Genomic DNA, 27,708 nt, shown 5'->3' with positions numbered 1-27,708 from the left:
GCCCCCGGGCCGAGGAGGAAATAGAGGCCCAGCCCCGGCCTTGTGCAGCGGGAGGTGGAGCAGGGAAGCGGCTGCGGGCAGAGTCCAGGAGGGCCTGGCTGCGGGGGAATGAAGCCTCCGCCTTCTCGGGCAGCAGCCTTTAAATACGGGCTCGGGCCCGGGACTCGGGGTGCGGCGCTGGGCAGCCTGAGGGAGGGGCGTGCGGTGAGGAAGACCGGGCGGAGCAGGGCGCGGGCGCAGAGGCTAAGGCGGCGCGGACCGGAGGAGGGTGCAGTCCGAGTGTACGGGACAGGAGCGGCCGCAGCGCCCGGTGCTTGGAAGCGGGTAAGCGCCTCTTCCCGGAGGGCCCCGCCGCGGGGTCGGGATGCTCCCAGGTCCTGGCGGGACGTGGAGGGAGCGGGGCGGGAGCGCACGCTGTGGCCGGGCGCTCCCCGCGTGGGGTGCCGGCTGCACGTCCACGGCGCCCCGGATCCTCTTGTGGCCTCAGGGCAGGACTCGCTTTGTGCATCCGCTGCCCTGGAGGTGGGATAAGCCTGGGCTTTTCATTGAGGACCCAGGAGTCTTGGAGCCCCTGCTCTTGCCGCCTTTTACCCCACTTTCTGACTTTCTCCGCAGCCGAGCACCCGCCGAGGAGAGCAAGCGCTCCTCCTCTTGGCGACGTCGTTGAGATCCCGCAGTCACAGTCTTTTGTTTGGATTTAGAGAGTGCCCACCTGGGAGGCCGCCGCTCGTCTCTGGCCGCCCCTCTTAGGAAACCGGAGAGAGAGGAAGCCTGCACGCCCTTAGTCGCTCGCTGGTGACTTCTCCGTGGGCCGCCCTGGGGCCTGATTGCTCTGTTTTCTATCAGCGAAGGCCTTTCGTGGGTGCGTCCGGAGACCGGGTTTCTGCGAGACCTTGAAGAATCAGACACCCTGTTTCTAGGACGAGCATCTAGTAGGACTGCGAGTTCTGGTTTAGGAGAGAGGCGTTCGCTGGTAGGGAGCTATTCAGGCACAGACAGAGAAGTAGCTGTCCCTTAACGTCTGACCTCAATCTAAGACACAGTGAGTCTTTGAGTTTCTTAAAATCCCCTAAGAAATGGAGGACAGTAGTCTGGTGTGTTGCTTCAGGGAGGGTTTGGAAATGAAAGAGCTGGACTGTCTGCTCTGAGATGTGTTTGTGAATTCCCAGCGTCTAGTTTTAGGGAAGTGGTAGACGACCCGGGTGGAAAGGTACGCATTTCTTCTCCCAAAGCTGTGCTCCTGTCTTTGACTTACAATCTATGGCTGATCATCCTCTACTCCTGCTGTTTCTGTAGCTTTAGATCATGCCATTTAGATACAATGTTAACACTGCCCTTCTCACTGCTTAAGTATATTTCTTGAGACAGGCGTCTTTAGTATTGCATCGCTGGAAATGACTACCATGAGGTGTGAAGTTGAGGTATCCAGCTATAATGCGGATTGTTTAGTTTTGGGGTACCTGTGAAGAGTGTCTCTGGGGGAGTGGAGGTGCAGGGAATGTCTTCCGTGTAGCACAGCGACATCTTCTAGGTTGAAATGTTTACCTGAGTTTATGAAGTTTTACATGAAAAGTAGCTTCAGAATGGATTGGTCTGTTGTGACTATCTCAAAACTCAGGGGTAAAAGTTCATTTCGGCCGGTGCCGCGGCTCACTAGGTTAATCCTCCGCCTTGCGGCGCCGGCACACCGGGTTCTAGTCCCGGTCGGGGTGCTGGATTCTGTCCCGGTTGCCCCTCTTCCAGGCCAGCTCTCTGCTGTGACCCGGGAGTGCAGTGGAGGATGGCTCAAGTACTTGGGCCCTGCACCCCATGGGAGACCAGGAGAAGCACCTGGCTCCTGCCTTCAAATCAGCGTGGTGCGCCAGACGTGGCGGCCATTGGGGGGTGAACCAAGGGTAAAGGAACACCTTTCTCCCTCTCTCTCTCATTGTCCACTCTGCCTGTCAAAAAAAAAAAAATTTTTCATTTTAAAATGGCCTATTTGTTGTAGCAAGTAAACATTCCCATTTCTGTTGGAAATAGTGGATCAGTGGGTCCATCAAAGTCGAAGTGGAGGGGCCCACATTTGAAGCACAGCCAATTAAGCTGCTGGTCGGGACTCTGGCATTCCATATTGGAGAGCCAGTTCCAGTCCTGGCTACTCTGCTTCTGATCCAGCTTCCTGCTAATGCACCTGGGAAGGCAGTGGGTTATGGGCACCTGCCACCCATGTGGGGGACCATGATGGAGTTCCTGGCTCCTGGCTGTGACCTGACCCATCCATCCCTGGCTGTTGCAGCTATTTGGGGAGTGAACCAGTAGGTGGAAGATTCCCTTTCTCTCTCTCTTTCTCTGTCTCTCTCTTTCTTTCTTTGTCTCCCTCTCCCTCTTTCTGTCTCTCTGCCTTTCAAATAAATAAATCTTTTTCTGAGAAATAAACATGGAACGTGATATGCAAATGGTATCACTGTGTCAAACTCCTTGTTAAAGTATATGGAGAATTTTACTGAAACTTCCAAGTAGTCATTTATTTGCGCGTACACATATCGTACATCCAGCTTCAGTCATTTTCTCATTGTCATTTACAAGCCAAGTTTCATAGGGAATTGTAAGGTAAGGGGCGGGAATTTGGCATAGTGGTGCCTACATTGCCTCTTGGGATACCCACATCCTGTATCAGAATGCCTGACTCAAGTCCTGACTACTACATTCCAATCCAGCTTCCTGCTGATGCACACCCTGGGAGGCAGCAGATGATAGCTCAAGTACTTAGATCCCTGCTATCCAGTGGGAGATTCCGATGGAATTCCAGATTCTTGGCTTCAGCCTGTTTTGTCATATCTGTCACAGGCATTTGGGGAGCGAACCAGTGGATGACAGATTTCTCTCTGTTGATCTCTCTGCCTTTCAACAGAGTGGAAATAAATACATTTTTTTTTTTTTTTTTTGACAGGCAGAGTGGACAGTGAGAGAGAGAGAGACAGAGAGAAAGGTCTTCCTTTTTGCCATTAGTTCACCCTCCAATGGCCACCGCGGCCGGCGCTCTGCGGCTGGCGCACCCTGCTAATCCAATGACAGGAGCCAGGTGCTTCTCCTGGTCTCCCATGCGAGTACAGGGCCCAAGCACTTGGGCCAATACATTTTAAAATAGCAAGACAAGGAAAATGAAATCCTGGCCGGCACTGCGACTCAATAGGCTAATCCTCTGCCTTGCGGCGCCGGCACACCAGGTTCTAGTCCCAATCGGGGCGCCAGATTCTGTCCCGGTTGCCCCTCTTCCAGGCCAGCTCTCTGCTGTGGCCCGGGAGTGCAAGGAGGATGGCCCAAGTGCTTGGGCCCTGCACCTGCATGGGAGACCAGGAGAAGCAGCTGGCTCCTGGCTTCGGATCAGCGCAGTGTGCCGGCCGCAGCGGCCATTGGAGGGTGAACCAACGGTAAAGGAAGACCTTTCTCTCTGTCTCTCTCTCTCTCTCACTGTCCACTGTGCCTGTCCCCCCCCCCCCCCGCCCAAAAAAAGAAAATGAAATCCTACAGGGCAGCCAGTTCTATCATGTAGACCCACCTGCCATATCAGTAGTCTGCCCCAGCTGCTGTATGTCAGGTAAGCTGAAGTAAGGGCTCACATTGGAGCTAGATAAGAAGTAACCCTGGGGCAACTTGTTGAAGTTCTTGAGTAGCTACAGGAAAGAGAGCATGCGCACAGTGATAGCATCTTGGTTAATCACTGAAATAGCAGGATCCACCATCGGAGCAAATGCCACCTAGACAGGTTATCTTCATCTCAAGAAGAGAGGCTTGGGGCCGGCGCTGTGGTGCAGCGGGTTACAGCCCTGGCCTGAAGTGCCGGTATCCCTTATGGGTGCCGGTTCTAGTCCCGGCTGCTCCTTTTCTGATCCAGCTTTCTGCTATGGCCTGGGAAAGCAGCAGAAGATGGCCCAAGTCCTTGGGTCCCTGCACCCACATGGGAGATCCGGAGGAAGCTCCTGGCTCCTGGCTTTGGATCAGCTCAGCTCCAGCCATTGTGGCCATCTGGGGAGTGAACCAGCAGATGGAAGACCTCTCTCTCTTTCTCTACCTCTCTCTGTAACTCTTTCAAATAAATAATTCTTAAAAAATATTCTTAAAAAATCTCTGTGGAGATCACGCCTTCATTCAGTTAACATTCATTGAGAGGCTACTGTTCTAGGCACTGAGGATAGTTATCCTCAGTGCACTTTGAACTGCTGAAGTCCAGGGATTGCATCATGTGGTCATGCAATCCATGTTTGATATATGAATGTTATCAGAACTGGGCCTTACTGAGATTGAGGGCATAGACTGATTTCATAGCCCTCATAACCTGTTGGCTGTGGAAGAAAGTAGTCACCCTGCGTGGTCCTCAGCTCCGAAATGACCTTGCCGGTTTTGGTCGGAGAGGGAGGCTGGTTCGTTGCCCGGTGAGGAGCTCATAGTATAGTAGTTCTTCAGGCTTATCACAGTGCAGATGCTGACCTTTGACCTTGCAGATCTGGAAGGTAGAGTCCTCCTCCTTCTGCCCCATGAACCCCGAGATAATCAGCCTTTAGGTCACATTTATAAGAGACTGGTGGATAGACGAGAATAGAACTTGACTATTTCCTACTACTAGTGGGGAAATTTTGTTGCAGTGCCTGGAATACAATAGTCCCTCAGAATCCACAAGACATTTGTTCCAGGACCCAAACTCTGAGGATGCTTAAGTCCCTTATATAAACTGGCATAATATTTGCATATACCCTGTAATACCTTGCTGTATGCTTTAAATAATTTCTAAAGCACTTATAATATTAATACAATGTAAATGCTATGTCAATAATGGCTGAACTTTATCACGTAGAGAACAATGACAAGGGAAAAAGTCTGTACATGTGAATGAGACACAACCTCTTTTTCCTCAAATATGTTTAATCTGCAGTTGGTTGACTGTAGATTTGCAATCCATGGTTACAGAGGGCCGACTGTCCTTTTGTCTCCAATCCAGGCTGTCCCCTTCCAGCAGGATAGGATCTGGGAACCCCAATTCCTAGGGCAGAGTGCAGTCAGAACAGAACATCTTTGGGTAATGTGTCGCCCAAGAATGGAAAAGCCCATTCCGGCCCCCCATTTCTCTGAAACCACTCTTTGAACAGTACTAAAATAATTATGTCAAATGCTGCACCACTTTTGCTCTGTATCCCGCCTTTCCAGTCTCCAACCTTATAATTCCCCTTTTTGGTACCTTTCCCACTCTCCTTCACCAGTGCAGTTGATTAGATTTTAGCTGAATTCATGCCACTGATTATTATGGTTACTTTCAGCTGTGCTGTCTTAATGTCATTAAATCATTGCATCATGGGTTGTAATGGTCATGCTTTTCTGAGTGAGTCATTTAAGATGCACTTAAAATTTGGTTCCACCCTAGGAAGCAGTTATTACCTCTCACGACTCACTGCCTACTTTTTTGTTCAGCTGGAGAGATCTTCTCTCTCCTCTGGACACACTTCTCTGTGTGTGTCTTTATTCCCTTCATTTTTCTAAAAAAAAAAAAAAAAAAAAAAAATCACTTATTTGAGAGAGACAGTTCTTCCTGCTGCTGATTTGCTCCTCAAATGCCCACAATAGCTGGGGCTGGGCCAGGCCAAAGCCAAGAACCGAGGACCTCATCTGGATCTCCAATGTGGGTGACAGGAACCCAACTTACTCGCACCATCACTGATGCTTCCCAACTGCACGTTAGCAGGAAGCTGGATTGGAAGAGGAGCCAGGACTTGAACCAGGCACTCCAATATGGGATGTGGTGTCCCAGGCAGTATCTTATTTTATATTAAAAAAAAAAAAAAAAATAGGGGCTAGGGGCTAGTGCTGTGGTGCAGCAGGTTAAACCACTGCCTGCAGAGTTGGTATCCCATATGGGCACTGGTTCAAGTCCTGGCTGCTCTTCTTATCCAGTTCCCTGCTAATGCACCTGAGAAAGCAAAGAAAGATGGTCCACGTTTGCTTGGGCCCCTGCACCCACATGGGAGACCCAGAAGAAGCTCCTGGCAACTTGCTTTGGCCTGGCTCAGCCCTGGCTGTTGTAGCCATTTGAGGAGTAAACCAGCGGATGGATGTTGTCTCTCTCTCTCTCTCTCTCTCTCTCTCTCTGTCTCTGTCTAACTCTGACTTTCAAATAAATACATCTTCAAAAAAAATACAGATGCACACCAGTAATCTTAATTATGTGCTTTGTATATCTTTTTCCATCATGAGGATATTCTTGCCAGGCATTGTAGTTAGGCCAGCCTTCCAGAGTGACTTCTCTGACCCATGCAGCTGTATACTAACAAATTCTTTTTTTCATAACTACAACTTTAGGAATATAGTGATTCTTCCCACCGTGTCCACCCATACTCCCACCCCGTTCCTCCTTCCTCTCCTATTCCCATTCTTATTTTTTTTACTAAGATCTCTTTTCAATTAACTTTACACACATTACAATTAACTCTATACTGAGTTCAACAAATTGTATGAAAAGAAACTGGCTTTGTCATGTCATGACAGAAGGGCGAAGGGAGGCCAGGAGAGAGCATGCAGTGCTCAGTGAACCTGTAGCCTCAAGCCCTTTTCTAATCAGCCTTAATTAATTCATGAGGGTGGAGTCCTCATGACCTAAACAGCCCCATCCGGTCCCACTTCCCAACACTGCTACATTGGAGATTCAGCTCCAAAGATGCACTTTTGGGGAGTCATTCGTAGCAGGGAGTTTAAGCCAAGAGGCCAGTTCTGGGGAACCAGTCTTCACATCTGGCCCATCAGTCTAAACATATTGTAAATTTCATCTTTGTACAGTAACATTTATTGAAATAAGATGCATTTATCCTGTAACTGGCTCTCAGCTGTGAAAGTTGTCCTAGCGTATTAGAAGCTTAAGTAAGTTTTATTTTGCTTCTTGACTTTCTGAATATTAAGTTATAGAGCAGACATTTGGCCTAGCAGTTAAGACGTCAACTGAAATGCCTGCATCCCGTATGGGAGCAACTGCGTCTGACGCCTGGCTGTGTCTCCTGCAACAGTGATGGCTCAGCTGTTTGGGTTCCTGCCACCCATGTAGGAGACTCCAATTTAGTTTTAGCCCAACCCCAGCCACTGAGGGCATTTGGAGAATGAACTAGTGGATGGGAGGTCTTTCTCTGCTTGTCATATAAATAAGTATTTTTTAAAAAGGTTTATTTTATTTATTTGAAAGAGAGAGAGAGGTCTTCCATCTGTTGGTTCACTTCCCAAATGGCTGCAACAGCTGGTGCTGGGCCTGGGCAGAGCCAGGAGCTAGGAGCTTCTTCCCAGTCTCCCACATGGGTGCAGGGACCTATGCAGTTGGGCCATCTTCTGCTTTCCCAGGTGCATTAGCAGGGAGCTGGATCAGAAGTGGAGCAGCTGGGTCTCAAACCAGTACCCATTAGGGATGCCAGCGTCACAGGTAGTGCTTTACCCACTCTGCCACAATGTCAGCCCATGAGTAATTTTTCTAAAATTAAAAAAATAAATATTATGTCATTATAATTTTTATTTAGTAATATGACCTACTATAAATAATTTCTTCCATATGTTTCATGCTATTGTAGCCCAGACAGGCTAGGTCAATCCATTGAAATGTTATTATTTTCAGTATTTTCACAGTTCCTATGGGTGAATATATGAAGTCTTTCTAGTCTTCTGACACCTGGATGCTCTTTATAATGTGTGATGAATGTGCAGAGTGATTTCTTTATACTAGAGCAGCCCTACTGTTTTTCTTCTAGGACAACCATGTTTGAAATTAAGAAAATCTGTTGCATTGGTGCGGGCTATGTGGGAGGACCCACATGCAGTGTCATTGCTCATATGTGCCCTGAGATCAGGGTGACAGTTGTTGATGTCAATGAATCAAGAATCAATGCATGGAATTCTCCGACACTTCCTATTTATGAGGTAAGCAGATTACAGCTATTTGTGCTTATGCTCTTTGTTTTCTTACCATCTTTATTAAATAATCTATATGGTAATCTTAAAATTTATGATTGCAACTAAGTAACTCAATGAATACAATCTAGATACAAGTGTTATCGACATTAAAATTACAAATATGTCGAGGAAATCAACTAGAAGGAATTCTATCAGAATATCAGTAATGGTTGTATTAGTGCAGTGAGATTGTGGGTAATCTTATTCCCTATTTTTTCTGTTTAATATAGTTACCATATGATAACAATAAAATTAAAGGTAGTAGTTTGTAAAAGTGAAATTGTTTTTAATACTTACATAGATCTCATTTTTGGATTATTTTACTTATATCAAGTAAACTTTAGATGGATAAATGGTGTCTTGCCTCTTTGAAGTTTGTACCATGAAGTTATTTAACTGGAATTTCAAAATGTTGGGGAAATTTAGGAAATTTATAACTAGAAAAATATGCTTTTAACTTTCCTTGAACCATGTAGGTCCTTTTTTAATTATTTCACTATAAAATGATTTTATGATATTATATGTTTGAAACCCAACAAGAAAGCATTTGAAAATTTGATGGTAGAATTTTCTTTACCTACCATTAATATATTTCTTTTACACCCCAGAAAAGCTTGCTTATTCATGTGTTATCAAGCACGGTCTAGTTTTGTTAGACTTTGGAGGGAAGTGTCAACCTAGTTTTGTTTGTCAGATAAGTCTACCTGCTATGTATAGGCATATGTGATAAAGGAATCCATGAAAAACCATGAAGAGTAGTGGCATTCAGTCTTACAGACTTACTCATATCTGAATCGTTTAGAACTAAAGGAAACCTTGTTACCTTTTCCCTTTACCCTCTCTTTTGTGCTTTGCTCTTTGTTTTACCAGATGGTCTGCCCATTTTAGTTCTTTTTTTAAAATATATTTATTTATTTATTTGAAAGTCAGAGTTATACATAGAGAGAAGGAGAGGCAAAGAGAGAGAGAGAGAGAGAGAGAGATCTTCCATCAGCTGGTTCACTCCCCAATTGGCTGCAAAGGCTGGAGCTGTACCGGTCCAAAGCCAGGAGCCAGGAGCTTCTTCCAGGTCTCCCACACAGGTGCAGGGGCTCAAGGACTTGGGCTACCTTCTGCTGCTTTCCCAGGCCATAGCAGAGAGCTGGACTGGAAGTGGAGCAGCCAACTCAAACCAGGGCCCATATGGGATGCTGGCACTACAGGCAGTGGCTTCACCTGCTACGCCATGGTGCCGACCCCAAGTTCTTTTTTTTTTTTTTTTTTTTTGACAGGCAGAGTTAGACAGTGAGAGAGAGAGAGACAGAGAGAAAGGTCTTCCTTTTTCCATTGGTTCACCCCCCAAAGTGGCCACTGCGGCCAGCGCGCTGTGCCGATCTGAAGCCAGGAGCCAGGTGCTTCCTCCTGCTTTCCCATGCGGGTGCAGGGCCCAATCACTTGGGCCATCCTCCACTGCACTCCCGGGCCACAGCAGAGAGCTGGCCTGGAAGAGGAGCAACTGGGACAGAATCCGGCGCCCCGACCGGGACCAGAACCTGGTGTGCTGCTGCCGCAGGCAGAGGATTAGCCAGCCTATTGAGCCGCAGCGCCGGCCACTCCAAGTTCTTTAAATACTATTCTCTGTGTTACAGTGTTTCATTTCCTGGTAGAACATTACTACTGTATTTGGTTTGGGAAAAAAATTTTTTTTTTTCAGTAATTCTGCCAGCAGTGTACTTTAGTCTTCAGAAAGGAAGGACACTTGGCCGGCAGTGAGGAACACTGGGTTAAGCTGCTGCCTAAAACACCAGCATCTTATATGAGCGCGGGTTCAGCTCCTGGCTGCCCCACTGCCTCAGTTCCCTGCTAATGCACCTGCAAAATAGCAGAAGATGGCCCAAGTACTTGGGCCCCTGCCACTCATATGGGAGACCTGGATACAGTTCCAGACTCCTGGCTTTGGCCCAGCCTAGCCCTGCCCATTGCGGCCATTTGGGGAGTAAATTAGCAGATGGAAGATTCATTCTCTTTCTCTCTCTCTCCCTCTCCTCCTCTCCCCTCTGTAACTCTACCTTTCAAATAAGTAAAATAAATAAAACAATCAGAATGGGTAAAATTAATATCACTGACACTATCAGGTGTTATCCATGCTGTAGGTGGAGTCTTATCCATTGCTGAGAGGATGTATAATCTATGGCCCAGCATTTCCACTCTTTGATTCCTACCCAGCAGAAATGCAGAAATATAAGAAGCAACCCAATTAGCTGTCCTGGCTTCTGGCTTCTACCTTGTCCAGGCCCAGCATTGTGGGTATTTGGGGCATGAACCAGTGACTGGAAGATCTCTCTCTCTTTGTCTCCTCCCCTCCCCCACTTTTATCACTTTGCCTTCCAAATCAATCTTTTAAAAAAAAAGCTAAAGCAAATGCCTGACTGGGGCACATGTTTAGCGTAGTGGTCAGGACGCTGGTTGGGATGCTTGGATTTGATTCCTGACTCTAACTCCCTATTAATGCTGTTGCAGGCATTTGAAGAGTGCACCAGCAGATAGGACCTCTCTCTGCCTTGCTTTCTTTTTCTCTGTCGATTTGTCTCTCTTTTTCTCTGCCTCTAAAAAAAAAAAAAAAGGCAGTAACTACTTTTTCTTTTTTCTTTTTTTTCTTTTTAATTTATTTGACAGGTAGAGTTAGACAGTGAGAGAGAGACAGAGAGAAAGGTCTTCCTTCCATTGGTTCACCCCCCCCCCCAAATGGCCACTATGGCTGGAGCTACGCTGATCCGAAGCCAGGAGCCAGGTGTTTCCTCCTGCTTTCCCATGTGGGTGCAGGGCCCAAGCCCTTGGGCCATCCTCCACTGCCTTCCCGGGCCACAGCAGAGAGCTGGACTGGAAGAGGAGCAACCAGGACTAGAACCCAGCACCCATATAGGATGCTGGCGCCACAGGCTAAGGATTAACCAATTGAGCCACAGTGCTGGCCCCAGTAACTACTTTAAGATAGTTTGTCCTGGGGCCAGCGCTGTGGCGCAGCAGGTTAATGCCCTGTCCTAAAGCACCGGCATCCCATATGGGTGCCGGTTCTAGTCCTGGCTGCTCCACTTCAGACTCAGCTCTCTGCTGTGGCCTGGGAAAGTGGTAAAAGATGGCCCAAGTCTTTGGGCCCCTGCACCTGCGTGGGAGACCCAGAAGAAGCTCCTGGCTCCTGGCTTCGGATCTGTGTAGCTCCAGACGTTGCAGCCAATTGGGGAGTGAACCAGCGGATGGAAGACCTCTCTCTTTCTCTCTCTCTCTCTCTCCCCTGCCCTCTCTCTGCCTCTCTGCCACTCCTTCTCTCTGTGTGTAACTCTGACTTTCAAATAAATAAATCTTAAAAAAAAGATAGTTTGGCCTTTCTTTCAGTAAAATGGGAGATAATTTTACCCCTGAAAGAATTTCAGTTCTTCCATAAAAATTGCATATACCTTCTAAATATTTGTTTAAAGATTTATTTTATTTACTTGAAAGGCAGAGTTGGGGGGGAGGGAGAGAGAGAGAAGTCTTCCATCCACTGGTTCTCTCCACAAATGGCTACAAGGACCAAAACTGGGCCAATCTGAAGCCAGGAGCCTGGAGCAGCGGAAAATGGCCCAAGTCCGTGGGCCCCTGCACCCACATGGGAGACCAGATAAAGCTCCTGGTTCCTGACTTTGGTCTGGCCCAGTTCTAGCAGTTAAGGCCATTTGTGGAATGAACCAGTGGATGGAAGATCTCTGTCTCTCGGTATCTCCCTTCCTCTCTCTCTTTCTGTAACTCTGTCTTTCAACTAGATAAAAATAAATCATTAAAAACAAAAAAGTGGAGAGAGATACTGACGCTTATAACCTGATATATGGCCTGAATTAGTGAGAATAAAAAAAATTCACGTTCATAATGACAGTGCACAATTTGCTTGGAATCGCAGAAGGGTTTGAATTTGGGTTGATACATTAATGGTTAACTTATGAAACAGTCAGATCCCTGGTAAACAATGACAAAGCATTAAAATGAGCTGCTGCTGTATTGTGCAAGCTTGATTTTGGTTTATTCAGTGAGGTTATATAATGTTCACTCCTGGCATATGATCCTTGAGCTGTCTACAAAGCTGTTATTTGAGAGCAAATCTAGGCCTTTAAGTTACAATATAGTCTTCCCCTTTGGCACATATAATTCCATGCTATTCAGTTATCTCACGTGACTGGTAAACCGTCTGTACAACTCTTCTTTTTTTCTTTCTAGCCAGGACTAAAAGAAGTGGTAGAATCTTGTCGAGGAAAAAATCTGTTTTTTTCTACCAACATTGATGATGCCATCAGAGAAGCCGATCTTGTATTTATTTCTGTAAGTATTTTCCTTTGCTGTGTGTAAAAGTATACTTTAATTATAAATCTATCAAATTAATCCACATCATTGATTTGTAAAGGATTGTCCAGTTGAATTTTTTAAAAGAGGCTGAAAGAGAGAGAAACAGAAACAGAGAATGAGAGAGAGAGAAAGAGATCTCCCATTTCCTGGTTTACTGCTCAAATGCCTGGAACAGCTGGGACTGGACCAAGCCAAAATCAGGAGCTAGGTACTCAGTACAGGTCTGCCACTTGGGTAGCAGAAACCCGCCTACTTAAAACCATCACCTGCTGCTTCCCATGGTGCACAGTAGCAGGAAGCTGGGATTGGGAGCAGAGCCAGGGCTTGAACCCAGGCCACTCCAACATGGGATATGGGCGTCCCAACCAGTATCTTAACCACCAGGCCAAATGCCCAAAACTCCTGTTGAATTTTGATTGTCACTTTGTCCAGCAGTTTACCAAACCCTGTAATCATCTGATCAAATATATCATTTCAAGATGCCAAACAAGTTAACTCAGAAAGGTCTAATTTGAGATATAAAACTAGCATATACTGGCAGCGTGTGAGCCCATGTAGTGATGGCATATATATTTCATATACGTTTCATCATTTCTTGTTTCCGCTGGTTAGCAGAGGTGAAGAAAAAACAATCAATTTGCAAATATACAGGCATCTTCTGTCTAAATGAATTATGTTCCAGAAGTCATTTGAAATTGTTTGGAACCTGGCATATGCTGGCTAGACTATCAGGCTAACACAGACAGCTTCAAACCATAATTTGGCTGAGTTGTACTTTCATTCAAAAAAACAGAACCAACACTTGGAATTAAACTCTAGGAATGCAGTGTTTGAACTAAGGTAACTTATTTCTTGCTGTCCTGGTAACCATCTATTCATTTTGTGTAAGGTGGTTCAGCTGTCACCGTCTGGTAGCTGAGCTAGGCTGTTTAATAACTCAGGATCTTTATGGCCATAGGGGAGAAGGTGCAAGTCAGTGGTGTGAACTTGGACAAGAAACACTCTGGGGTCCGTGGAGGTAGATGCCGTTGAACTTACTGTGTGTATCGTTAATGATTATACATTGTTTCATAAGAGGTTGTTTTGTGAATGGCAAGACAAAAGCAGTATCGCGAGGATACGTGAAATGCTGGGAGGGATCCCGAAGGCATTGGCAGAACTGTGTTAGGGACTCAGCCTCTCATTAGGCCCCCTCAGTCACTGCAGAGAAACTGACGCAGTGTCTGTAACTCACCCACTCGTCCTCCATTTAAACTCCCAGAAAGTTAGGATAGGGGCATAAAAAAAAATGAGGAAATATTTTGAGTAGCTAGGTACTAGAGAAAATCTAGAAGTTACCATAGTCCTAGGTTTAGATGACCATAACCTCCAGTGGGAATCAGGGAATCTTCTGTTAAAAAAGGAGTGGGAATAGGGAATTTCCTATAAAAATGACATTTAAAAATTATTTGTTCTTAAAGCCGGCGCCACGGCTCACTAGGCTAATCCTCTGCCTTGCGACGCCGGCACACCGGGTTCTAGTCCCGGTCAGGGCGCCGGATTCTGTCCCGGTTGCCCCTCTTCCAGGCCAGCTCTCTGCTGTGGCCAGGGAGTGCAGTGGAGGATGGCCCAAGTGCTTGGGCCCTGCACCCGCATAGGAGACCAGGAGAAGCACCTGGCTCCTGGCTTCGGATCAGCGCGGTGCGCCGGCCGCAGCGCGCTGACTGTGGCGGCCATTGGAGGGTGAACCAACGGCAAAAAGGAAGACCTTTCTCTCTGTCTCTCTCTCTCTCACTGTCCACTCTGCCTGTCAAAAAAATAAAAATAAAAATAATTAAAAAAATAAACAGTAGGCCAAAAAAAATTGTTTAAAAAAAATTATTTGTTCTCAGGCAGTAGAATTGTACCTTTATGTATGTTCTGTTGATTTCACACCTGCCTCTCTGCTGACCCAGCCTGATTGCCCTGAATCTTTCCAAGCTATTATTTTGTATGCTTTTCAGGTTTATTTGTGTAACTCACAACTTACCACCTAGTTTCTGGGTCACTTTTTTGTTTTCTTGTTGCATACTGTTCATCATGCAAAATTCCAAATTTACACCAAAAAAATGAAGACAATGAGATAATGCCTCACTTTTTTTTTTTTTTAAGATTTTATTTATTTACTTGAAAACTTGAAAGTCTAGAGTTATTGGGGGGGGGGGGGGAGAGGGAGAGGTTCATTCCCCAAATGGCTGCAGTGGCAGGAGCTGAGCCGATCAGAAGCCAGGAACTTCCTCTAGGTCTCCCACACTGGTGCACTTGAGCCATCTTCCACTGCTTTCCCAGGCCATAGCAGAGAGCTGGATCAGAAGAGGAGCAGCCGGGACTTGAACCAGCGCCCCTGTGAGATGCCAGTACTGCAGGCAGCGGCTTTACCCGCTACGCCACAGCACTGGCCCTCACATTTACTCTTTTTCCAGTCTTGCTCTGTTTACTTCTGCTCCCTGCCCCAGATTATTTTAAAGCAAATTCCAGGCAGGAATTGCTCAGTAGAAATCAGTTAGCAGTCGTTATCTTCAGAGCTCCTTCACCAGGGAAAGCCATCTGATCTCTCCTGTCTCCAGTGGGTCTCACCTTTGCCCGTTCCCTGTGTTTGCTCTCCGTGTTCCGTCACACCCTAGCTTCAGCTGGGCCTTGTCCTAAGTCATTCCATGCCTGTGAACAACTTGTTCTTATTTTCACACCTCAACTCAATCTTCTAGTTTTAATTTACTTGGACTTGGTTCCTTTATTGAGTTTCCCACGCACTCAGCAAGAAAAGGGAATTGGTGTTAAATACTATTGGTTCAAAAATAATTCCCATTCTTGTTGAGGTTTAAATTTTTGCAGAGCACTTGAATTGTTGTTACAGCATATGACACCCCTGGGGTTCGCTTTTAGAGAATTTATTATCCCTGCTTTCCAATGAGGTCACTGAGGCAGAGGCAACCTCTTTCCCAAGGCAACACCCTACAGCTGAACCAAAACTAAGCATGTAGATTTTGGACTTAGGGTGTCTTTTATTTCCACATAGTATTCTGTATCCTGAAGTATCTAGCAATAACGAGCTAGATCAAAAATTATTGATGAATGATCCTTATTCACGTATATCTCCAGGGGTTAGCTTTGAACCTGTCTGCCATGATAGTTGGCACATATGTAGCAGTGTCTCAACAAAAATTTATAGAATGAGTTCCTCAGATGCTTCAGGCTACTTCTGCTGGTGGTTATGCCTGTGAAATCTTTATTTACATGAGTTCACTGATACAGGGTTGAATCAGGGCTACGGAAGGTAGTCAGCTATGCAGTTGACTGGTTAAGGGATTAGTCCGGGTTGCATTTTGCAGTCACTGAATATCTCCTGGCTACACCATTCTTTGTCTCACATACTTTCCCAGGTGAACACTCCAACAAAAACCTATGGAATGGGGAAAGGCCGGGCGGCAGATCTAAAGTACATCGAAGCTTGTGCTAGACGCATTGTGCAGAACTCAAATGGGTACAAAATTGTGACTGAGAAAAGCACAGTCCCAGTGCGGGCAGCAGAAAGCATTCGGCGCATATTCGACGCGAACACAAAACCCAACCTGAACTTACAGGTATGAGAAAGCGTGAAGCATTTGAGTCTTGTTCTGATATCCATATGGATGCGTGAAAATGACCTGCTATTCATTCTAGCTGAACAAACACTGTCCTTTGCCTTGGATTCTAGGTGCTGTCCAACCCTGAGTTTTTGGCAGAGGGAACAGCTATCAAGGACCTGAAGAACCCAGACCGGGTGCTGATTGGAGGGGATGAAACCCCAGAGGGCCAGAGAGCTGTGCAGGCGCTGTGTGCTGTGTACGAACACTGGGTTCCCCGGGAGAAGATCCTCACCACCAACACTTGGTCTTCGGAACTTTCCAAACTGGTGAGAACACAGCACTCAACTCTCCATTGAATTTAAAGCCAAGTATTTATTTCTCTTAAACCTGCTAACTAGGTACTTTCTCAGTATTAATAAAGATTATGCTTTTCAGGATAATATTTTTGCACATTCAAATTATGAAATAATTTTTTACAAAGGGGATCAAATGTCAGGGTATAAAATATTCTGGAAAATTCCTAAGTTTTAATCAAATGTAAGATAACGTAGAGGACACATTACAATGCGGATTTTTTTTTTTACAACTCTTTCCCTGATTCTGACCTTTTTCTTAATTATCTGTCTTTTTCTGTTGGAAACATTTTCCTTTACCAAAGCATTCTCTCTTCCAATTGCGCAATATCAGTTTCTTTTATATCTTCCTCAGTAATTTGCATGAACTCAATGAAATACAATACTGGTACGTAACGCTGCTATTTTGACTCACTGTACGCCTCCTTTTTTCTTTGAAGGCAGCAAATGCTTTCCTTGCCCAGAGAATCAGCAGCATTAACTCCATAAGTGCCCTGTGTGAAGCAACAGGAGCTGACGTAGAAGAGGTGGCCACAGCCATTGGAATGGACCAGAGAATTGGAAATAAATTTCTAAAAGCCAGCGTTGGTAAATTAAAATTATTCTTTTTTTTTCCTTAAATATTTATTTTATTTATTTAAAAGGCAGAGTTAGAGAGAGAGGTAGAGACAGAGAGAGACGTCTTCCATCCGCTGGTTCACTCCCCAAATAGCCGCAATGGCTGGAGCTAAGCCAATCTGAAGCCGGGAGCCCGGAGCTTCTTCCAGGTCTCCCATGTGGGTGCAGGGGCCCAAGGAGCTGAACCGTCTTTCACTGCTTTCCCAGGCACATTAGCAGGGAGCTGGATCGGAAGTTCCATCCGCTGGAACTCAAACCTGTATCCATATAGGATGCCAGAGCTGCAGGCAACGGCTTAACCCGCTACGCCACAGCGCTGGCCCCATGAGGACTTTCTAAGTGAGGCAATAATTACTTAATATTGCTTAATAATTACCAGCTAAGAGGCCAGCATTGTGGTGCAGCAGGTTAAGCCACTACTTGCAACATAGCCCATATCAGAGCGTTGGTTTGAATCCCAGCTGCTCCGTTTCCGATCCAGCTTTCTGCTCATGTGCAGCAGAAGATGGCCCAACGTGCTGGGCCCCTGCCGCCCCCCGGGAGACCTGTCTCCAGCCTGATCCAACCACTTGTTGCAGCTGTTTGGGGAGTACACGGTAGATGGAAGATCTGTCTTCTCCTCTCTCTCTCTCTGTCATTCTGCTTTTCAAATAAATAGATACAGGCACGCATCCATACACACATAAATCTTAAAAAAAAAAAAAAAAAAAAGCTGTGAGCAGAAGCTTGTGGGAACTTACCTTGTTTTTTGCTTAGGAGCAATGCTTCAGTATTGTCCAGGTCAGGGTTCACAGTTACTTTTCAGAGCGTAACTACCACAAATGATGAGAATTGGCCATGTTTTTGGTTAGAAAACTCAATAGATCTTTTACAGATCAGGCCACAGGCAACATTCAAGTATTTCTGAGGCTGTATGTCTTTCCTAATACTGGTTTCCCTGTTCTCCCTTTGACGTCTTTCTTCAAGCTGTCATTTAATAAGCACTGCTACTATTTTTTTTTTTTTTTTTTGACAGGCAGAGTGGACAGTGAGAGAGAGAGACAGAGAGAAAGGTCTTCCTTTTGCCGTTGGTTCACCTCCAGTGGCCGCCACAGCTGGCGCGCTGTGGCTGGCACACCGTGCTGATCCGAAGGCAGGAGCCAGGTGCTTCTCCTGGTCTCCCATGGGGTGCAGGGCCCAAGGACTTGGGCCATCCTCCACTGCACTCCCTGGCCACAGCAGAGAGCTGGCCTGGAAGAGGGGCAACCGGGACAGAATCCGGCGCCCCGACCGGGACTAGAACCCGGTGTGCCGGCACCGCTAGGCGGAGGATTAGCTTGTTGAGCCACGGCGCTAGCTGAGCACTGCTACTGTTTACTGAAGGCCTATCACGTGCCAGGTGCTATTCCAGCACTATGTAATAGTACAGCTTATTTAATCCTTGTAAAGCTATAGGAAGGTACTGTTTTTTCCTTCTGAGAGATGATTCGGGTGCAGGGTAATTTTTGCAACTTGCTCAAAGCCAGACAGCTAGGAGTGGCCAGGTGTTTCTGGCTCCAGAGCCCATACATCCCTCACTGCACACTGCATTGCGCTAAAGTGAGGGTGGCAAACCGTGGCCCTCAGGCCAAATCCAGCCCACATTTTGTTTTTGTAAGTAAGTCTTCCGGAACACATATTTGGTTACATATTGTCCACAGCTGCTTTTGAGGTACAATAGCCAACTTCAACAGTTGCCACAGAGACTGGCCCACAGAAGATGAAATGTTTACTTTGAGGCCCTTCGCTGTGAAAGTTGGATGACCCTATGCTAGACTACAAGACGCGAGCAGTCATACTGATGAAATGTTTGAAAGAGAGGCCGGCGCTATGGCGTAGCTCGCAAAGCTGCCGCCTGCAATGCTGGGATCCCGGATGAACACTGGTTCATGTCCCGGCTGTTCCACTTCCCCTCCAGTTCCCTGTGGAGAATGACCCAAGTGTCTGGGTCCCTGCCACCCACGTGGGAGACCCAGATGAAGCTCCGGGCTCTTGGCTTCAGGCTGGCCCAGTGCTGGCCATTATGGTCATTGGGGAATGGACCTCCACATGGAAGTGCTCCCTCTCTGATTCTCCCTCTCTCTAATTCTTTCAAAATAAATAAATAAATCTTTTTAAAAAATGTTTTTAAAAACTGATACCTTGTATCCCTGGCATCTTTTTTTGAATGCAAACCCCCAAATAATTAGCCTGTTATCAATGGCTGTATTGAATAGACTGTTTCTGAGGAAAAAATAGAAGAAAAAAAAGTCAAACGGAGCCCTAACAAAACTTTAGCTAGAAAATTACTTGAAAATTAGGGAGTTGATTGGTTGCCTGTCAAGTTTAGGTAATTTATAAATCACTTTTTCTAACCCCTGAGGTGTTTTTTTTTTTTTTTTTTTTTTTTTAAACAGGCAGAGTGGACAGTGAGAGAGAGAGAGAGACAGAGAAAGGTCTTCCTTTGCCGTTGGTTCACCCTCCAATGGCCGCCACGGCTGGCGCGCTGCGGCCGGCGCACCACACTGATCCGATGGCAGGAGCCAGGTGCTTCTCCTGGTCTCCCATGGGGTGCAGGGCCCAAGGACTTGGGCCATCCTCCACTGCACTCCCGGGCCACAGCAGAGAGCTGGCCTGGAAGAGGGGCAACCGGGACAGGATCCGATGCCCCGACCGGGACTAGAACCCGGTATGCCGGCGCCGCTAGGCGGAGGATTAGCCTAGTGAGCCGCGGAGCAGGCCTAACCCCTGAGTTTTTATTAAAGATTTTAGTACAGACTCAGCAGAAACAAATTCGTCTGTCACGGGATTCAGTTGTCTGGTTCTTGTGTAAAAATGTCATTGATGTTTTCTTCCCTCAGGTTTTGGCGGGAGCTGTTTCCAGAAAGATGTTCTGAATTTGGTGTACCTCTGTGAGGCCCTGAATTTGCCCGAAGTAGCGCGTTACTGGCAGCAGGTACTGGTCTTTACAGACAGTAGCTTCTGGCTAGCTGCTAATGAAACGTGTCCGCCTTGTCTGGGAAACGTTTTTGATAAAATGGATTTATTCCAGGAACCCATCCCGTAGATGCACTTTGCTCATTTTAGGTTTATTTACTTATTTATTTTTTGCTAATAAGTTTCAGGAGAAGTTTCTGATAAGCAATATTTCTTTTACTATTGTAACTAAATTTGCTCCCAGACAGCTGTTAGCCTTAGTTAGAAATCTTCTCTGTTTTCAAAGGCAAACAGTCAAGTACAGGAGGAGCCCGTGTGTGAGGCTTTGTGATGGGTTGTGTCTTTTGATCCTCATGTCCCTGCCAGGTATTCACAGAGCTAAAGTCAGAACTGAGCTCTGAGCAAGGGGGTTAACGTTTACTGCGGGTTTACCCTCTGCGGGGTACACTCTGGGCACTGTATGCGCATTATCTCAGTTAATCTTCATCATTAACACAATTCGTCATTTCTAGTGGAGGGAACTGGTGCTTGGAGATGATAAGTAATTTACCCAAGGGACTTTCCCAAATATGTCCCCCCAGTGTTTATATTTTTTTTCTATTTCAGCAATAGCTATGGGAGGGAATCTAAGGAAAGGATAGGCACTTTTTTTTTTCCTTTGAGGGAATGCATACCTTGTTTAGTGCCATCCCACTAAATCCAGCATGATAGCTTTGCATTATCATTCACGGAGTGAATGATGCAGATGGTCTTGGGTCTCCAGTAATTTGGGCTTGTTTCCCCAAATTGTCAAGGTTCGTGACTGTCCCTAGCAGCTTAGAGTCTTTAAAACAAGAATCTCCCCTTGTGCTCACTTGTTCACCAGTCTCAGCTCAACGGGTTAGGCGATTAGAGATGCTTCCTCCTACAACAGATGCAGTGTTAGACCTTGAAATATTTGTGGTGTTACGGTTTTTCCAGAGGTAGCTAGAACGTGGCACATTGACTGTTCCTTTCTTCTTTCTACTCAAACTGAGTTTGGGTGAGAGACGGAGGCGTGCATAAAGCCTTGCTTCCGCAAGGTTTAGAAAAGTCAGCTAAGGCAATGTTGCTTTCTATGTGCCCTGTTTAAATAAGGCTGACCTCATAGCTGGACCTCAGATGCTCTTAGAGTTAAAACTCAACTCTGTCCTCCGTCTTTGCATCCCTCCCAGCCTGACGCTTGGAAAATTGGGAAGGCTTTAAAGAAAGGGCTGGGTAGGTTTTCTTTGTTTCTTTGTCTTCTTTTTCTTGTTAATATGTAAGCCTGTATTCACGCAGTAGCACTCCCCATAAAACTTTGAGCGAAGTGTGTCACAGGCTGTGCCTCTTGCAACTACTCATTGTGCCATTGGCCCTGGAATTTCAGGTCATAGACATGAATGACTACCAGAGGAGGCGCTTTGCATCCCGGATCATAGACAGTCTGTTCAACACAGTCACTGACAAGAAGATAGCTATTTTGGGATTTGCATTCAAGAAGGACACTGGCGATACCAGGTATCCGCTCTTTAAACTGTCTCAAGCCCTTTGAGAGTATGTTAGCTCATCATCCTATGCTGATGCTTTTGACTGGGGGGAGGGGGGGTGTAGAGAGAGAGAGAGAGAATATGTTGGGGCAGGCTGGTTGAGGGGCAGGAGTTTGAGTCAGTGTTTAAGATGCTGTTTGGGACAATCACATCCCATATTGCAATCCCTGGGTTTGAGTCCTGGCTCTGCTTCCAGTTCAGGCTTCCTGCTATTGAGCATCCTGGGAGGCGGCAGGTGATTCGTAGTTAGGTCCCTGCCGCCCACATGGGAGACCCAGATTGAATTCTGGGCTGGTGGCTTCAGCTTGGCCCAGCCTCAGCTGTTGCAGGCATTTGGGGAATGAACCAGCAGATGCTGGCTCTCTGTCTGTCTCTGTCTCTCTGCCTCTCCAATAAATAATTTTTTTTAATATTTATTTATTTATTTGAAATTCAGTTACACAGAGAGAGGAGAGGCAGAGAGAGAGAGAGAGAGAGAGAGAGGTCTTCCATCCGATGGTTTACTCCCCAGTTGGCTGCAAAAGCTGGAGCTGTGCTGATCCGAAGCCAGGAGCAGGAGCTTCTTCTGGGTCTCCCACACGGGTGCAGAGGCCCAAGGACTTGGTCTATCTTCTACTGCTTTCCCAGGCCATAGCAGAGAGCTGGATCAGAAGTGGAGCAGCCAGGACTCAAACTGGCACCCATATGGGATGCCAGCACTGCAGGTGGCAACTTTACCAGCTACGCCACAGCGCTGGCCCCTCCAATAATTTTTAAAAAGAAATGTGAACACACATTTATATATACATGTGTAAACATATATATATATATATACACATATATATATTATAAAGAATACATATATGGCCGGCGCCGAGGCTCACTAGGCTAATCCTCCACCTTGCAGCGCTGGCACACTGGGTTCTAGTCCTGGTCGGGGCGCTGGATTCTGTCCTGGTTGCCCCTCTTCCAGGCCAGCTCTCTGCTGTGGCCAGGGAGTGCAGTGGAGGATGGCCCAAGTGCTTGGGCCTTGCACCCCACATGGGAGACCAGAAGCACCTGGCTCCTGGCTTCGGATCAGCGTGATGCGCCAGCTGCAGCGTGCCGGCCGCGGCGGCCATTGAGGGTGAACCAACGGCAAAAGGAAGACCTTTCTCTCTGTCTCTCTCTCTCTTACTGCCCATTCTGCCGGTCAAAAAAAAGAATACATACAGAGGATAAAAATAAACTTACCTCCACATGCTCAGCCAGCTTTAGAAACTTACCTATGTTTTAAACTGCCTGGTATTACAATATAACGCCATTTAAAGTTAGACATTACTGATTTTTGTCTTTCCTTCAGAGAATCCTCCAGTATATATATTAGCAAATATTTGATGGATGAAGGTGCACACCTCCACATATATGACCCAAAAGTCCCCAGGGAACAGATAGTTGTGGATCTTTCTCATCCTGGCGTCTCAGAAGATGACCAAGGTAAGTCTTTGTGTCTCCTGCATCATTGTGAGCACACACCCCAAAACTTGTTTGTTCTGTTGACACCTTTGGTTGTCTGGTTTATATCACTTACATCACTGGTATGCCCTTTTTTCAACCTCATTTCTCTAAAATGAAAGTCTACCGTCCTCAACTCTGATTTGATGTAAGCAGTGACTGGGTCATTCTAGTGATTTTCCCCAACATGTTCTACAAAACCCCCAAGAGATGTTCCCAGAAGATGCCTCTGCAGCAAGGTTTGTGGGTGTCCCAGGCCCACCAACCACACTTCAACCAGAAGCCCGAGTCCTTAGTGAAAACCAGTGCTTTCCAGTGATTCCTTTCTTGTTTCTGTTGCTGCTGTCACAGTGACCCGACTCGTGACCATTTCCAAGGACCCGTATGAAGCGTGTGATGGTGCCCACGCGGTTGTTATTTGCACTGAGTGGGACATGTTTAAGGTGAGGCGGCAGAAATGGTATTAGAGAAAATTCTAGAAGTGTTCTCGTATCATTGTGCTCATGTGTGTGTGTTCCTTTATTTCCTTTGGGATGTCTTTATAGGAACTGGATTACGAACGCATTCATAAGAAAATGCTGAAGCCCGCCTTTATCTTTGATGGACGACGGGTCCTGGACGGGCTGCATGACGAACTGCAAGCCATCGGCTTCCAGGTGATCACGATGCTAGACTGTTCGCTCATTTTCTTTTTAAACCCTCTGTGTGAGTTTGAGAATGTTCGTGGGGCAACGTGTCACTGGCATTTTTAGAGCTACTGCACTCCCTCCCTAAACTCGTTATCTAAAGGTGGGTTTCCCTTAAAGTAGCATCTAGGAGGCCATCGGTTCCCTGTCCTACAGGAGAAGGTGCCCTGCCTTGCCTCGTATCACAAAGAGCAAGTCGGATACTACATGAGCATTCTGAAGACCGTAAAATGGAATATGGTTGTCATGTGTTGGCACTGATGTTGTTGTAGATCATTATTCTCAGCTGCCCTACATCCCTCGTGTCTTCTCTTACCCAGAGGCAGGGGACGGGGTGGGATTGTGGTGGTGACTGAGGAAGTCCCTGGCATCCCCATGGGGGAGGAGCCACCATCCCCAGCATGGGGTAACCAGATAGAGAGACAGACAGAGACAGACAGGGCCTGGAGCCGTCAGCGAACGCTCACCCTGCGCCTCTGAGTGCTCAGCTCTGCCTGCGCTGTGAGAGGCCTGATGTGGAGGAAGGGAGCTGCAGGCTGCTGGCCCTCTTCTCTCCAAACTGGTCAGCCCTGGGACGTTTGGGAAGCTGGGCAGAAACCCCTGCCCAGAACCACCCGTTTGCACGATACGTCTACTTCAGTTCTGCTACAGGAGTCCCCAAGGTGTTACAAAGGGGCCACTTTCCATTTGCTCAGAGCAGTGTGTATGTGGTGGGGGGAGGCTGGGGAGGCTGGATGGATTCGAGGATAAAGAACTAGGCCCGGAGGTGGGTGGGGCGAGCAGAGCGGAGCAGAGGCAGCAGTGGAGAGCTGGCCGTGCGCTCCTTCGCACCAGCTGTCTTGAGGAGGTACCAGTGAGGCCTCCGCTGCTAGTCAGACCTCTCACTAACTTGCTGAGGGTCCTCTGTATTTGCAGTTCAGTGCCCGTTTCTCGATCGTGAGAGACTTACTTGCAGCGAGAACTCGGTTGCATCCTTGTCTGTCAATCCTCCCATCTAGGACCCTGGTGACTCTTCTGTCCCACCCCTTCCTTGTAACAGCATGACTGTTTTTCCCAGTTGCAACTTCAACTCAGCAATGCTGTGTTTTTTAAAAAGATGTATTTATTTATTTATTTGAAAGTCAGAGTCACAGAGAGAGGGAGAGACACTGGTTCACTCCCCATAAGGCTGTAAGTGGCCAGTGCTGGGCCAGGCCGAAGCCAAGAGCCAGGAGCTTCTTCCAGCTCTCCCACATGGGTGCAGGGGCCCAAGGACTTGGGCCATCTTGTACCGCTTTCCCAGGCCATTACTGGAGAGCTGGATTGGAAGTTAAGCAGCCAGGATTCGAACTGGTGCTTGTATGGGATGCCAGCACTGCAGGTGGCAGCTTCACCTGCTATGCCACAGTGCCGGCCCCAGGAATGTTATTTTTGAAAGGTTATCTGTGGGCCGGTGCCGCGGCTCAATAGGCTAATCCTCCGCCTTGCGGCGCTGGCACACCGGGTTCTAGTCCCGGCCAGGGCGCTGGATTCTTTCCCAGTTGCCCCTCTTCCAGTCCAGCTCTCTACTGTGGCCAGGGAGTGCAGTGGAGGATGGCCCAGGTGCTTGGGCCCTGCACCCCATGGGAGACCAGAATAAGTACCTGGCTCCTGCCTTCGGATCAGCACGGTGCGCCAGCCGCAGCGCGCCAGTCGTGGCGGCCATTGGAGGGTGAATCAACGGCAAAAGGAGGACCTTTCTCTCTGTCTCTCTCTCTCACTATCCACTCTGCCTATCAAAAAAAAAAAAAAAAAAAAAGGTTATTTGTGAAGCATAGACACATTTTCTCCCATTCGTGTTTTACTCGTCTAAGGGAAGATACACATTTTTTAGTCACTTAATAAGACAGAAGTCTTTTTTTGAGGTATGAGTCAGAATTAAATATTAATTTTTAATTCAAAAGCCATATGAAAATTCAGTAGTATATTTATCTCTGCTGTAGAGGGGAGTTAAACTTCTATTAAAGAAATCATGTCTTTAATGATAACATTGATGGTTTTGTAACAATGAAAGATGTGCAAAGTAAAAACTATCATGTATTAAAAGCTGACTTGTTATATGATAAGCACTTTACCTAACTTAATCTTTACCACTGCCCCTTGAGGTAGGTGGCGGTAATACCACGTGACAAAGGACCTAGACAGTTTCAGTCATGTAGCAAGTGTCTGTCAGGATTCTGATTGGGGCTGTTCAGACTGAAGCCTAAACCCTCAGAAACTATGCTGTTACAGCTTCTGCTAGTTTTATAGTGTAAAGGCAGTGGAAATAAGAATGGAGTTGAGAGAGAATCTGAACTCACTGGAATCCATCTGTCTGTTGTTCTCACGATTGCTACTAAGCCAGCAGTGACACAGGATTCTCGACTGGTATTTGAGGGGTCTGGTGTGGGGAATGGCAGGTATGAGTGTGACTAGATCCGAGTATGAAAAGTGGAAGGTATGCTGATGCTAGAAACAAAAAGTAGAATCCAGAGGCCTCTCACAGCAACTCGGTCAACTTGAGAAACTTTTTCTCCTTTTAAATAGAAAAATAATCTGTTTTCCCTCTATTACACTACATAATATAGATCTTAGATTTATGTATTGTAATTATTAATTTTCTCATTTTAAAACCTGTTTTTCTCCCCCCTTCAGATCGAAACAATTGGCAAAAAGGTGTCTTCAAAGAGAATTCCATATGCTGCTTCTGGTGAAATTCCGAAGTTCAGTCTTCAGGATCCACCTAACAAGAAACCTAAAGTCTAGACATTGCCATTTTTGTTGGTTTTTTTTTTTTTTTTGGTACTTTAGGATAGCAAATATCTATCTGATAGAAATGGCAAATGAACCTAGTGTTTTTAAGGAAACAAAATTATTTTTTTAATCATCAAATTTATACCAGCTATATGGATATTAGCATATCTGATAATTATGAATTTAGGATATTTTTTACATATTTTTATATTATTAGCTCAGATATTGGATGAGTGGTAAACAATCATGTTGGTTTTAATGGTGTCAATTTTGTAAAATACAAACGTAATACTTTTTCCTTTGCAAATCCATCGGTAGCACTTTAGTATCATACTGTACAGGGAAAGGCACTCTGTATTTTGAAGCCATGAAATTACTGTGCTAAACAGCCTCTGCAGTGTAGTATGCTCTGGCTACAGTCCCTCTGTTTTCATGAGATCATGTCTTTCACTTTAAGCCCCCAAACCATGGCAGTTCAATTCCAGGTACTCTTTAACATGAAAAGTGTTCTCCGTCTTTTGTAACGTGAAGAGAACATCCATAGCATTGTCTGTTTCTCTCCCCTTTGTTTCTTATTTTCCTCAGTCATCACTATATTTGTAGTGCAAAAGCCAAAAACATTTGTTACCTAGGTTTTGCCTTTTTTATTTCTATTTGTAGTTAGGATTTTTTCCTTTTCTTTAGAAAACCAATGTTATCTCAACATAAGCTTAAAGTAGATTTTATAAATTACATATAACATCATTCTAAAATAAGAAATTTTGTATTTCCATCTGCTTTTTTCTTATGTCTTGTTGACTTCTGTATTTGTATTTGTAGTGATGGTTTTTGCTTGTGTTTGATCATTGCTGAAATACGTCAGATGTCCATTTTATGCTTGTGCTCTGCTGAGCATACAGTCTGGGTTTAACAGATGCAGGTCTCGTTCTTTAGGAACAGTTGCTGTCCAGTCAGAGATGTGCATAAAGATGAGACACAGACACCTGTATAATTAACACATAAATAAAATATTCTGCACCAACGACTGTGTAGGTGTAATCTTTGTCATGGTACAAGTAACTAGTGAGTCATGGCAGTCTGACATTAGGTGGGGAAGAAATGACTCCACTTATTAGAGAAAGGGGTATTATGCCATTACTTCAAATGCTTTAAGAAAGAGAGGGACTTTGTTTTTTGTTTTTTGTTTTTTGTTTTTTTTTTTTTTTTTTTCAAGCTTATTCATTTATTTGGAGGGCAGAGCAACAGAGAGATCTTCCATCCACTGGGTCACTAGATTTTCACTGCTATTATTGACAATTTCTCCATCGTGGTAAAGATACAAGGTTTCATTTCAAAAGGATTTAAGTTTTAAAGTTCAGTCCATTGGGGTTGGCACTGTGGTGTAGTGGGTAAAGCCTATGCCTGCAGTGCTGGCATCCCATATGGGTGCCGGTTCAAGTCCTGGCTGCTCCAC

General features: G+C 46.0%; 1 protein-coding gene across 1 annotated transcript; it reads left to right on the top strand.

Moving 5' to 3' along the window:
- On the top strand, positions 1–27,276 carry UGDH (UDP-glucose 6-dehydrogenase). Its single transcript, XM_002709393.5, has 12 exons — positions 1–324; positions 7,755–7,923; positions 12,184–12,285; positions 15,708–15,908; positions 16,022–16,219; positions 16,687–16,834; positions 19,723–19,817; positions 21,186–21,316; positions 22,667–22,800; positions 23,170–23,261; positions 23,364–23,474; positions 26,157–27,276. Exons 2-12 carry the CDS (start codon positions 7,762–7,764, stop codon positions 26,265–26,267), a joined length of 1,485 nt encoding a protein of 494 aa, XP_002709439.1. The 5' UTR covers positions 1–324; positions 7,755–7,761; the 3' UTR covers positions 26,268–27,276.
- The last annotated feature ends 432 nt before the right edge of the window (positions 27,277–27,708 follow it).

Source organism: Oryctolagus cuniculus, chromosome 2, assembly GCF_964237555.1.
Source record: "Oryctolagus cuniculus chromosome 2, mOryCun1.1, whole genome shotgun sequence".
NCBI classification, from domain to species: domain Eukaryota; kingdom Metazoa; phylum Chordata; class Mammalia; order Lagomorpha; family Leporidae; genus Oryctolagus; species Oryctolagus cuniculus.
Note: the sequence above shows the minus strand (reverse complement) of the source record. Positions and strands in the feature narration are given on the sequence as shown.

What these genes read in the sequence shown, in the direction of transcription:
- UGDH (XM_002709393.5), top strand. Translation starts at nt 7,762, where the DNA reads ATGTTTGAAATTAAGAAAATCTGTTGCATTGGTGCGGGCTATGTGGGA. An exon ending in CCGATCTTGTATTTATTTCT is followed by an intron (nt 12,286 to 15,707) that starts GTAAGTATTTTC and finishes ATACTTTCCCAG; the next exon opens with GTGAACACTCCAACAAAAAC. An exon ending in ATTTCTAAAAGCCAGCGTTG is followed by an intron (nt 16,835 to 19,722) that starts GTAAATTAAAAT and finishes TTCTTCCCTCAG; the next exon opens with GTTTTGGCGGGAGCTGTTTC.